General features: G+C 39.0%; 1 protein-coding gene across 4 annotated transcripts in view; it reads right to left on the bottom strand.

The window, feature by feature from the left end:
- The window catches only part of sbno1 (strawberry notch homolog 1 (Drosophila)), a 17,661-nt gene extending 6,364 nt beyond the window's left edge, over positions 1–11,297 (bottom strand). Inside the window, exons 1-21 of one of the 4 annotated variants that reach the window (XM_005720057.2) lie at positions 10,970–11,297; positions 8,726–8,845; positions 8,532–8,636; positions 8,196–8,423; positions 7,969–8,104; positions 6,280–6,380; positions 6,020–6,116; positions 5,645–5,805; positions 5,234–5,367; positions 5,034–5,124; positions 4,794–4,955; positions 4,517–4,652; positions 4,297–4,402; positions 2,993–3,146; positions 2,726–2,908; positions 1,386–1,483; positions 1,138–1,289; positions 827–1,018; positions 560–730; positions 297–466; positions 43–174 (exon numbers count right to left, since the gene is read on the bottom strand). In XM_005720057.2, the coding sequence (XP_005720114.1) occupies positions 43–174; positions 297–466; positions 560–730; positions 827–1,018; positions 1,138–1,289; positions 1,386–1,483; positions 2,726–2,908; positions 2,993–3,146; positions 4,297–4,402; positions 4,517–4,652; positions 4,794–4,955; positions 5,034–5,124; positions 5,234–5,367; positions 5,645–5,805; positions 6,020–6,116; positions 6,280–6,380; positions 7,969–8,104; positions 8,196–8,423; positions 8,532–8,636; positions 8,726–8,845 (2,829 nt within the window). In that variant the 5' untranslated portion in view covers positions 10,970–11,297. The other 3 variants (XM_005720053.2, XM_005720054.2, XM_005720056.2) reach the window with 3 other exon arrangements.
- Positions 11,298–12,966: the final 1,669 nt, after the last annotated feature.

Here is a 12,966-nt window from a genome sequence, read left to right as displayed (position 1 = left end):
ACACACACACAAAAAATACAAAAATAAAATAAATTACTTTACCTTCTCTCCATCCATGAACCTCTGCTTCTCAGTGAGATTGAGTATTTCCACAGGGACGTCCAGCTCAGAGCGAGATTCATAAGTGATGGTCCCATCATCGTTGCTGACCACGCGACCTTTACGGCCAGTCATCTGAAGCACAATTAAAGAATCCGCAAAGTTAAAATTCATACAGGACAATCAAACTTAAAAACTGGTGGGGTGGGTGAACAGGGGAAGTGGAAGTCCAGCCTACATACAACAATTATTTTTACCTCAGCTACATTTTCAGGTCCTCCCAAATCATCTATGAGCTCATCCAGAGTGTTGGGAGGCAGATCCTCTGCCAGATCCTCCAGTTTTTCAAGCAGCTCTTTCTTCATTTTCTGGGCAAGTTCCACTGAGTCCTGACTTGTTAGGCAGCTTTCCTGACTGTCTGACTTGACTGATGAACAAGGAAAGACACAGTATTCATTAACCTCCAAAAAGCTCAGTCAGGGTAATATAAGTTTATCTTGCCATGCTGGAACATGCTTACCTGTGGCAGGCGTGCTGGGGGGATTAACTGAGGCAGTGAAAGTAGGCCTAGTGGAGCACAGCCCCGAGGCCAACAAGGCACTTTGAATCGAGTCTGGATCAATACTCTTTCTCCTCTTTTTCTTCTTCTTCTCCTTCCCTTTCTTTGGTTCCTTCCTGTTAAGCCATGGATCTAGAAGGAGGAAAAAAATAAATAAAAAAATACTGATTTGCTCCAATTCACTTTGAAATGCTTTAATTTACATCCAGGCTCCCCTAGTATCCTCACCATCGTCATCGTCAGACTCTTCTCTGAATGGGTTGAAATCATCATCTTCGTCTGCTGAGCTGACTGATTTGAAGCTGTCATCACTGTCACAGTCTCTGTCCGACTCCTCTGACTGGCTCTCATCTGAACTCGTACCCGACAGACCCCCATGCTTCCGGGGACGCTTTTTCTGCTGCTTTTTAACCTCTGAACCTGGAGAAGCAGAACGAAATAAGAATGATGCAAAAGCACAACTTGATTTACACGAGCCATCTTTTTGCTGAGCTGAGTTTAAGGGCATCATTAATGTTTTTATGATTTTTTTTTTTAACCTTTCCTCTTCTTGCCCTTCTGTTCTTGTTCTACTGCTGTGTCACTGGGAGAGGGGGTCTTCTTTGCTGAGAGGTCGATACCCAGCAGGCTGTAAAGTTTCTGTCTGTCTGGAGCTGGGAAGTGCTTTTCAATCAAGGACTGTAGCACACCTCTACAACAGAAACATTTTAATCGCATTATTGTCATGATAAAGACACAAAACTATGTTCACACTGTCACAAAACTGTCATTTTAAGTCAGTCCGTACTTTGCAGTTGAAACAAAGTCATTGAGTTCTCCCCCTCCTTCCTCCAAGGCCTCCAGTGTTCTTGCTTCACCAGTGGACTGAAGGCCAATCACCACACACTGTAAAGGTAAAAACTGGTTAGCTTATTTGTTCTCTTATTTAGGAGACAAATGATCAGAATTGCACAACTTTATATTTCAAATCACTATTAAAGTTTGTGGCCAGGGCTTTGGTCCCTAATGTTATTCCCAATTCCAATTACACCCAACTCTATTCACTTCTCTGTTTAGCTGCCATAAAGACATAGTGCATTTTAGTACCCCACAGCAGAGGGGAAAACAATTCAATTCCATCCCCTGGCAAAAACTGAAAACACTTAAAAAGTTGCAGTCTGGTGGGATGCACTAACAACAAGGGAAATAATCCACAGCTACATTTTATAAGCTGTGAAAGTAAAAAACTAAACGCATGATAAAAACATCCTCAGTATGTCTACGTGTATAGCAAAACAATGTATGCTTAAGGATAAGATAATACTTTATTTATCCCAAAGATGGGAAATTCCTTTGGTACGGCTAAAACAAAACAGAATAGTAAGCAGCTCGATAAGATCCAATATGACCAAACAAATTTGTGAGTTCTGTTTGCAATAACTACCTTGTAATAATAGGTAATAATAATAATAATAATTACCTTGTAATAACTAAAAGTGTTACCAAAACGCCTTTAGCTAGTTATAAGTGTTACATTTTGCTATGTCAAGGGCCTCAAGCGGATTTTTTTTTTTTAGGATAAAAGTTTTCCCTGTCAACTGGTATGGTTCATCGCTTCATCACTTAACAACTGAATTGGAGATTCGGTCATGTTCTCCCATTTGGCTACTGATTGGTCCTTTAAGAGCAGGAGCTGGCTCAATCATCTATTCATTCAGGTGTCTTTCATATTGTCAATGACAATCACAGGATGCACAGTTGTGCTTTTATTGTGGAGTAAACCTACAATTGACAGTTACTGCTTCAAGTCACTATTTGTTTCAACAGATCTCAACAGCCACACAAACACAACTACCCAAATTCAGATTGTGTGGGAGTTTTAAATTCCGCTATGTGTAGCACTTTGTGGCATACCCAGCAATGCATGCAAACATGCACACACTCGCACGTCAGATTAATTTGCCAAGTGTGCCCGACTTTAGTTATCACATGCAGCCTTATTTCCTTGCAGGTTAAAGTCCACGCCCCTGCAGAAACTTGCTTCAGCTGACACACCCTACATATCAAATATATTGATATATGAATTTGTTTAACCAGTTAGTGAGGGCAACAACATCACTGTTAATCACACTTCAAAAACTGTTTTACCTTTCCATTCTGAACCTCTTCTCTCGCCAGCTGAACTACTCGGTGGACTTTGGAGGCAATGCAGAGATACTTAAAGAACCTTTGGTGGGCAGACCAAAACTGACCCCACATGGACTTCTTCATGCGTTGCTCTGCATCCATGAGGTTTGCAGCCTGCTGGAACCTTTCCCGTGCCCTCACCCACTGGAAGAAGCAGGAGACAAAGTTGAAATAAAATAGTGCAAGCACAAACGGAAGAATTAAAGTGATGAAGAGGTAGATGCTCACCAGTCTAACAGATTTGTTGTACATATTGATATATTTCTGAGTCAGGGGAACCTCGTCGATCTTGAAAGTCACACCTGTAAAACTCAGCTGTCTTGCAATGTACATCCCTCTCAGCTTCATGTCCATAGCTACAATCTCCATGGCACCAACACCTCTGGAATTGAGAGGAAAATGTATGCAAAAATGACGTGCATGTTATGACCTACAAGAGGCTTCTATGAAGTATGAAGCGGCCAGTGGAAAAGTAGAAAAGCTATTAGCTAGCACCCTTTTTCGAATGTTAGCTCATGTAACTTTATCCTTAATTTTTTTCCCTCCTTGTATCAAAGCAAGCACTTAGTGGAAAAAAAAACAAAAAAAAAAAAAACACCCACACATACAAAATTAATCACAGGGCTGGGCGATATGAGGAAAATCTAATATGGCGACATTTTTCGGCTATATCACGATACATGATATACAAATGTTATTTTCAACCATATAGTGCCATAGAATTCAGGACACAAAATAAAACAGCGGAAATTAAAAATGTCCTCCTTTGTGCTTATAACGTATATATTAAAAAAAAAAAAAAATGTGACAACCTCAAATTACAGAAATAACAGTGTAGACAGTGACTATAAAAACTGACCAAGAACAGTCACAGGTATCACAACCGATTTATTTAACGTTTTCTTTGGTGTGCAGGGAGACAATGACATGCCAAGTTGAAAACAGTCTTCGTTTCCCAGTGAATGACTTTTCAGCTGGTGAAATAAATTCGTGGTGCTGCTACCTTTTTCCAGCAATAGCTTTAACACATGCTTTGCAAATGAGTGCATTTTGTCTGTGGTGGGGACCAGTTTGCAGCATAATTTGCATAGTACAGTTTTCTGGTCCGTGTCAGACTTTTCATAAGCCCCTGATTTAGGAATATGGCCCTTGATTTGCTTTGACAGGTCCTTCTGTTTGGAGCAACCTGGTTCTGCCTCAACTTCACTCGCCATGTTGGTATTCTTTGTGTCTGCATCCACGTGGTGACCATCCAAACGATGAAGAAAAAAATAAAAAAATAAATAAAATACTGCAGTAAACAATGTATTTTGCGACACCACGAAACAAACGATAGCGTCTAATATGAAACAATAGATGTTTTACTTTCGCCATCCGATATATTTCATCATACCGCACAGCCCTCATTAATCATTTAGCAAATTTTTCAGAGAGACCCCTCATGACCTTGATTTCAATATCAGACTTCTTAATGACTTTTGGGAACTTTGTCTTTCAAGTCTATGGCTTCTTCTGCAACTTGAAAGGCTTACCTGCGCTCAACAGCTTGGATAAAGTCCCCAAATTCTCTGAAGGGTGTTTTGTGTCCCCATATGCCCAACCGGTTCATGTAGGCCATGTTTCGTGGTTCAGAGGCACCTACATAGGAATTTTTTTTGTTACAATATTTAATGTTTACAAAGATGCATAATAGTAGGATTTAAGACTGCCAATTTATTCATGGATCAAATTATGTTTGTGTTGTTAACAAACCTGTAGCACTTGCATACACAACCCGAGCCTTTGGGAGCTTGTTCTGCAGCTCCAACACTGCAAGCCCAGTTTTTGTAGGCTTGGAGGAGCCAATTGGACAAACGTTTTTGGCTTTATGACACTCATCATAGACGATCTAAAGGACACTTTGTTAAGGAAACCCCTTATATTTATCTTATTTATATCATTTTACATATAACTAATCATACTCGTGGTTAATGGTCTAATCAACCTTTTGTATGCATTTAAAAAAAAAGAAACACTTCTGAAAGGATACGACTCCATCAAAGTCTTCGCCACACCAGTGGAGAAGCTGCTCAAATCTGGTCTTATATTTCCCTCCTGACTGACTCTCTCCTATCAAAGAGGAGTAGGTGGCAAAGATGACACCTTTCTTCACACTTCCATTGTGCTTTGAAGAGATTTTGCCATATTTGAACTGAAAAACAGAAAAGTGTAATGTCATACGAGTGAGTAAACACTTGACATTATTGTGTACATCATAAAAGTGTTTTACCTTGTTGAGGGAATGAACCTGGATGTTCTTGGCTCCAATGTCTCTTAAATCCCTTTCAGCGTCATACTTCAAATCATTTGAGACACTAAACCTTAAGAGAAGTAAATAAAACACAAAATATTATACAGAGGACATGTTTAGGTTTTATTTTACAGTCAGTCAATCATCTGTCAACGACTGTGGCGAATATTAGAACTTACCATAGTGACCTCTTCCTGCCCAGGAGGTAATTCTCATAGATGATCCCTGCAATCGTCCTGCCTTTCCCCACACCAGCTCCATCGCCAATCAAATAAGCCGCTCGATCACCATTTGGGAGGAATGTCTCATGTTGCTGTGGTACAGTGAGATAAGAAATTTTATTTTTCAAGATAGGGAATAGCAAAGAACTCCGCAAAAACAAAAATACCTAAACAACAATCGCAGAAGAACAGAAGATCATCACATTAAATATTATACGCCGTTTTCAAATAGCAAGTTTTGGTGAAACAACAACAGAAGAGTTAAAGTGGAACAACCAACCACAGATGCATTTTTTAGTCTTATTTTTTTTTAAATTATGAATAAAAGAAAGAAAGTTACTGTATAGTCAGTCAGTTTCCAGTGATTACCTGAGCTGCATATGTAATAGCTTCCAGCTGCAACGCAGAGAGGCAGCCCCTATCAATGACTTCCTCTGGGATGGTCAGTCTGTACCACACATCAGGAGGGCTCACACTGGACAGAGAACTGGTCTCTACAACAGGATCTGGGTGCCTCAGGCCAACCTTTACTGCAGTGACAAAACCAAGTGGTCAGAGGAAGAAGGAAGCAGCAGCAGGCGGCTGCTTCTTGTTTGATTTGATGGAGCAGTATTGATTAAGGGTGATGCTGACACTGCTGTTACTCCACAGTCTAGTTCATTGGCCTTGAGCTCCTTGCTTAGTGACAAAATGCCTCATTATTGATGAAACTCTGATTCTTTGATTTAAAACAGTAGTACTTACATTTCTGTGGCATGTACTCTGCATAAGTCTCAGCATGACCCAGCTCATCCTCCTCTTCCTCCTCAGGCTCATCCTCTTCCTTCACCACTGGAGGTTTCTGTATAGAGTCATGTGTAAGCAATATTCTGCTTTTAAAATTGTACGCCAAGGCCAAGCAAGACCAAAAAGAACTATTTAGAATCACTTATATCTACTCTATAAAGAAAAATTAAAAACATGAAAAAACCATAACTGTCCACCTTTAATATTATAACACTTACCAGAGAATGTGGAAAAGTTTGTAGTTTAATGTCATCATGAATCCAGATCCTGGCAGCATCTTTACCCAAAACTTCTCTCTTGATTCCATTGTTCAAGTCACCTAAAACACCAACACGCCATTAAACTGTTACTGATATGGTCAATGCCCCATGGATGACTTGTCATTTTTGAGGCAATGCTTAAAAATCAGAAAGATGTCTCTGCTAAACTATAATAGTTAGCACAACAAATAAACAGCATATTGTTAGCATATTGTTTTATTTTCCAGGTAAACATCTCTGTCTCATGAGATGCAAACAGAAAATGTTCAGCTCTGGATGAGCTCAGCCAGGATTTAAACCAGTTACAACCGCTTCAACCAACTACAACTTTAAAGATCATTTTAGCTCTCTGGGATTGAGGTGAGCTTAATGATTCTTATCAACAGAATGATTAAAACGTCACAGCTGTGGCATGGAGTTGGAAAATTAAACTTAAGACTTAATACAGACTCATGATAAACCCATCCGAAATATGAATGATGAATGAAAACTAGATCAAAACCCCATCACCACTTACCTATGTTTATTAATACTTTTCAATAGTATAACAATAGCAAAAATAATAGGTCAGAAAACTACCGGCAGACTGAATGTTTATTAGCAAAAACTTCAAATATAAAGTTCTTATATTTATATGAACACATGTATTCAAATAAAATATCAGTTTTCAACTTCTTAAATGCAGAATGCGTTTTTCTCATATTTTAGTCATTTCAATTCATAGACTAAAACTTTTAACTATGACGTAAACTCAGGCTCTAAAGTTATTATTTGCCCCTCCCTCTTTCCTGTTTTATTAACCTACCAATAAAGTAATGACAATGCTGGTAAATAATTTTAACAGCAGCCCTACTAGGAGTCATTTAGGATAATATAAAAAAGTCATTAGGTAGGTAAATCCGCTTCCTCCCACAGTCCAAAGACATGCTTACTGTTGGAAATCCCTATCTAAATATACTGGAAGAGAAACATATATTCAATTTCAGTGGTCAGGGGACATCAAAATGCATGCATAGATTTCCTAGTCAAACTAAGTTTAAAAAAAAAAAAAAAATTGTAATTTGTTCTTTTACTTTTTTTTTTTAAAGCAGCATTTCTACAACACAACAGCTTTAACTCAACTAAGAAACTCCAGACTGGCAACACAACGAGCATCTCTGGTTCCTCCCACCAGAGCACTGAACAAAAGCCATGCTAATTCGTGTTATTGATAAATTAGGCCAACCATAAAATTGACTTTTTCCCCATTGCATTAATAATGACAATGAAAAGACATGCTTGCCACCACACACTTTTAACTGTCATAATCCTCTAATGTACGCACACATCAGCAGAACAACATGACTGTCTAATGTGTTAGTCTTTTTGGCTGTTCGCATGGAAACAGGAATGGGACGATTCTATTTCTATTCAGGACCATTTGGGTACCATGTCTTTCTCTGATAATGCCTTTCATATAAGTTACTTATGAACAAGTGCTTAATAAGTTTTTGCTACAACCACATTCAGTAACACTGTAAGAAATAGACCATTACCTTCTATGACATGATTTGAAGAACCTAAAATGATTTATTTACGCGGCCTGCTGTGTTAAGTATTAGTCGAAATGTTTACAATACATATTTACAAGAACACATGATAACTCACCTGGGCCTGTGGCTGTTGCTACTGGTGGAGCAATATCAGGTGGAGGCTTGAGCTTCATGAGCTCTATCAGACTGTTGCCCTTTAGACCAGTGCTCTTCACACTGTTGGGCCGAAGGAGGTCTTTCAACTGAATCTGCTGAGATTAGAATGATTACCATAACCAAGTAAAATGCTTTTCCACTGACTAAACTATTTACCCACTGAAAATATGAGCTGCATAAACTCACCTGATCTCTGTTAGAAGGCACTACTGTGGATGCTGAAGGGGGAATACTTGTGGAAGAGGGGGCTAGTGAACTTCGCAGGGTTGAATTCGCCACATGAACCACCTTGGTGACAGTTATGGTATGCTTGACAGGGTTAATAGCAGGCTGTTTGGTCACAACAGCTCCCAGTGGAGGCAACTGATTCAGCTGATTTAAGACAAACGTGGTGGTTGATGGCTGAGGTTTGTGCTGGTAAAAAAAATAAAGATAGTACATTTGAATTCACACCGCAAAACATAAACTGCAAAATACCAGAGTTAACTAAAACAAGAGGAACATATTGTTCTGTAATCTCACCCTGATGGTAACAATGGGGACTGCAGCAGGATGTTCAGGTCGAACAACTTCTACTGACTCTGTCCCCACACCAACACCAACATCCAGGGCACTGATGGAGATAGACTGTAGGAAAGCAAATGATAACATTAACATATATACAGATGTATAAACAGTAATTTCTCCATAAGAACAAAAACTAAGGATCATCTTACTTGCTGGGTTGTAGAGGGCTGTGCAACATCCTGAGAATCAACATCAAATAAGCCAATATCATTTGGGCAAATTCCACTCTCACTGAGAGCGGCGAGAAGTAAATCCTGTCCGGGATCCATCTGCAAGACAAACGTTAATATAACCTTATGGAAACATCTTCCATTTAGAGTGTTGATTATCTACAGGTCCAATAATGATGGTATGATGGAAATCACACTCAGAAGTTAACACGGAGTGGATAGAACATCAGCAGCCATTTTGTTAATTGTGTTATAATGAACCAAAGGGGAAATCAACAAAAAAATGTTTCCAGCCTCTCAAGTGCGAACATTCCCAGCCTAATACGAATCCCTCTAAAAACAAGTAATCCGAAGACCTTTTTGTCATGTGTTAGGTACGTGTCATCTGCATTTTTTACAGTGTGTAATCAGCCAATACAAACAAAGACTAATTGTTAGTATAACTTGTCTTCATCCGCAGCCCTAAAAATTCTCCAACACAGCCAGACACCCTTCCCTGGGATGCAAAAGAAACTATTCACTCTGTGCAACCATGAAACTTAACTGTGAATTTAAAAGTGAATGCTATTTTCAGCCAAATGAAAACTTTCCACGTCAAGCAACATGTGTAGCCTCATAAGGTTACATCTTTTACCCATTTAAAGCTCATTTTAGTCTCTAGTTCAGATTCAGATGAATTAGAAAAACTGAGCTCTGCTTAAACAAATACAATCAAACGTTGCCATCAAAAGCAGACCAGTAATAATCAATCCTCATTCTTACATGTCATTTACAGTAACCAGACATAGAGACATACAATGGGGACAGCTTACAAAGGAAACCCAAAGGAGTAATGTAAACCACAAATATCAAGACCCACATGTAAAGCACACGTGGGGTACAAAACAATCAGTGTAAAACAAAATTCAAAGCTACGCTTTCCAATGAAAAATAAATATTTCACACTCAGCATGAAACAACAAACTTTTGATGCTAAACTTAAATCCGCAAATACTGTTTCAATCAAATATAAGCTGTTTGGATGTTTAAACTCTCCTCAACTCTTGCAGGATCGAAACAAGCAAATTAATGATGAACAATTCTTGTAAACGCTGACTCGATATACTTTAATTCAGTCGTTGGTAGGATTAACAACACGAGAATTAAAGCTAGTCGAGTACTATAGCAACTTCTATACACCCGTGTGATACAAAGACTTGTTCCAAAGTGACCCAAAACAAGACACGTGTTTGCAATGCCCTCTTATAACTTCCTGCTCTCATCAGAGGTTCTCCTTCCTCGTTAGCTCGGGTGGTTCATAGCCTTATTATTTATGCAGACAATAATATCGTATATGCTAAAATATTATATAAGCTCAAAGAATACATATATAAGATAAACACCAGTCTGCAACAGCCACTGCGTGGTTTTTCAGAATGTTGTACAAGCTAAACTGGCCTGCTTAGATCAGGGTGACACAGCTAAGCTACGCTAGCTTGCTCACTAAGCGAAAGCTAAGCTGCTGAAACTGAAAACCAGTTTCATATTCAGTATTTCAGTGACAAGTCAGAAAGGTGAAATACTCTCAAACTGACAGAGGCTAACCTAATGCCAAGTTCAACCACGTACAAAATTCAGAAAGAAAGCTTACAGCCGTTATGGCTCAATGTTATTAATGGTAACCACGGATACTTGCTTACGTCCATATGTCAGTCCATTTATCCTACTGTAGATTCTCGCTCCTGGAAATGTTTGTTTTCTCCAGGTTTACTTTATCTCTCACTGGTCTAACTATCACGGATACTTTGATTCCACTACACCGTATTAGAGACCTCTAGCTAGCTTGTTACGTCGGCGCTCCTTGAAGTTGATAACGAGTTGCTGATAAATGACGTTAGCAAGTTTTTTCAGCACTAAGTGAGTTTTAAAAAATACCAACTTCGACTATTTCCAGCAGGCTACCCCTCCTACTCTCCTGCACCACAGCTAACGGAAAAAAAAAAGAAACATTCTATCGACCCCTCACATTGTTTTGATACTCACTGTACTCTCCCCCACTGTGTCGCGGCTTTTGCTAGCTAACATTAGCAACAAGGAGCGTTCAGACCAGCTACCCGCTATCTTCAAATCGAGAACTTGGAATTTATTCTTCAACAATCAGCGCAACACCGTCATTTTTACATTTTCCTCGCGAAGAAGTTGAGCTAGCGTTAAAACGAAGCGTTCCCACGCCGATATGCTCACCTGGTGGTTGAACGGCCGCTGCGGCTCGCGATCGGCAGCGCTCAGCAGTTCGGGGCTTGTTGTCCTATCCGCTCCGTCGCGCTCACGCCATCTTTTTATCAAACGCTCCGCCGCATGCTGGTCACGTGACGTGTAGGCCTACAGCGTCCGTTTTCGAAGTCAAACTCTTCGGGCAGCGCCGACAAAAACGAGTCCCTGAGCAGCCGCGCGGCATCCCCCGATGACAGTAAACTGATAAAAGCGTGAAAATCAACATTTCTTCAACGTTTCCGCAAACGATAAACATAGCAGAGTCATCGAGCTAATACCACATCACGTGACCCGACCAGGTCTGGATAGGAAGTGACGATGAAAATTGTTTCTTCTTCGTCTTCTTGTTCCTTTCACACCTCTTCTTGGTTCTCTTTTATTAAACAGAAATATGCGCATGCCTCAAATATAGAGGCAAAGTATCGATATCGTTCGTTTAAAAAAAATATTTTCATCGTTTTTTCATTGTTCTATTTTTTATTTTACTATGAAATAAGATGTGAACCCAGTGGGTAAAATTTGGAACGACGGGATATTTCAAAAGGATATGACTGTTATGAATATCTTCCAGCACCCCTCGACCCTGAATAGAATAAGTGGGAGTGAATAGATGGAAACAAAGGGGTGTATACTTTACAACTGCATGAAGTTAATCAATATAAGTAATAAACAAATACAAATACAAAATTAAATAAAGGTAAATGAATTTTTGGGACACGAGGTTTTTACAGACTTCTTGTTCAAGTAAGAACAAATAATGCTCACATTAGCTGTCCAAAACACTAAAGAAGTGTTTTTTGTTGACAAAGTTGATTTATGAAAGTTGAACACATAAACACAGAATAGTGATACAATGAATTTATGGTTATTCGTCATTCTTTCACCTATAAAAATCAGCAGTCCACAGTCATTTCATAATCCAAAATCAAATAGTCATTTCTAGAGGCTCTAATAATTTTATAACCACAATGTTTTCATTTAGTAACAAAGCTAGAATATGATGAATGTCCCATTAAAAAAAAGAAAAAGACATCAATCCAAAATCAGCGAGAGTACATATTACATGAGAATAACAGGCCGAAACATAAAACAGGAAATATGGATTTAGGACTAAATGAAATACTAACTGGAACAGATGAACAGCCATATGTTTCATGAGCACCATGAAAGAAAATGTTCTATAGTTCAGTACTTTGAGTATAAAAGAAGCTGGAATAAACAGAATTAGCAAAGTAGACATAGCAGGTGGTATTACACCTTATAGTGGAACAAAGCAGCTTTAAAAATTTGGGCAACAGTGGATATAATTATGTTGTTCAACAAATGGACAGTTATTCAAACAAATGGACAGCTATTCAAACAAATGGACAGCTATTCAAAGGCTGTTTTCTTGTATTTCCGTCAGTGTTGATGGTATACTTGCACATAAACCACTATATTGGACACTGATGTCTCACTCCATACCCTGCCACCCACTGGTCGTTTAATGTTACTATAGATGTATGACGTGTTTCATTGTAATTATTGTTATTTAACCCTGTCATGCATGAATTATGACAATCAATCAGGATTTTGTTTTTAAAGTATTTTATTCATCTTTACATGCCTAAAGATGAATACAAATTCTTAAGAAAAAAATTCTGATTGAGGTTGTCATACTTCATGCATGAAAGGGTTAAGGGCAACTCCAGGGCAGTTGCACAAGTTGTCATCAAGTGCAGAATATAACAAGGTGATGCCCTGTCCTTGCCGTTGTTCTGAATACGCTTCAACCCCCGAAGCCAGCTCTTTAATAAGTGTGGATTTTATAGATTTAAGAGTGGAGTGACTACTAGTTACCTCCTGTACATGGATGATTTGAAGATGTACACAAGAAGCAAGCAAGACATCGACTCACTGATCCACTTCACCAGGATCTCTATTGTGGACATCAGGATGTCACTTGGACTAGATAAGAATTGCCAGAA

Source organism: Pundamilia nyererei, unplaced genomic scaffold (genome assembly GCF_000239375.1).
Source record: "Pundamilia nyererei isolate P.nyererei 1_Seehausen unplaced genomic scaffold, PunNye1.0 scaffold00002, whole genome shotgun sequence".
NCBI lineage: Eukaryota > Metazoa > Chordata > Actinopteri > Cichliformes > Cichlidae > Pundamilia > Pundamilia nyererei.
The sequence above is the reverse complement of the archived record's forward strand: the minus strand, read 5'-3'. Positions and strand labels throughout refer to the sequence as shown.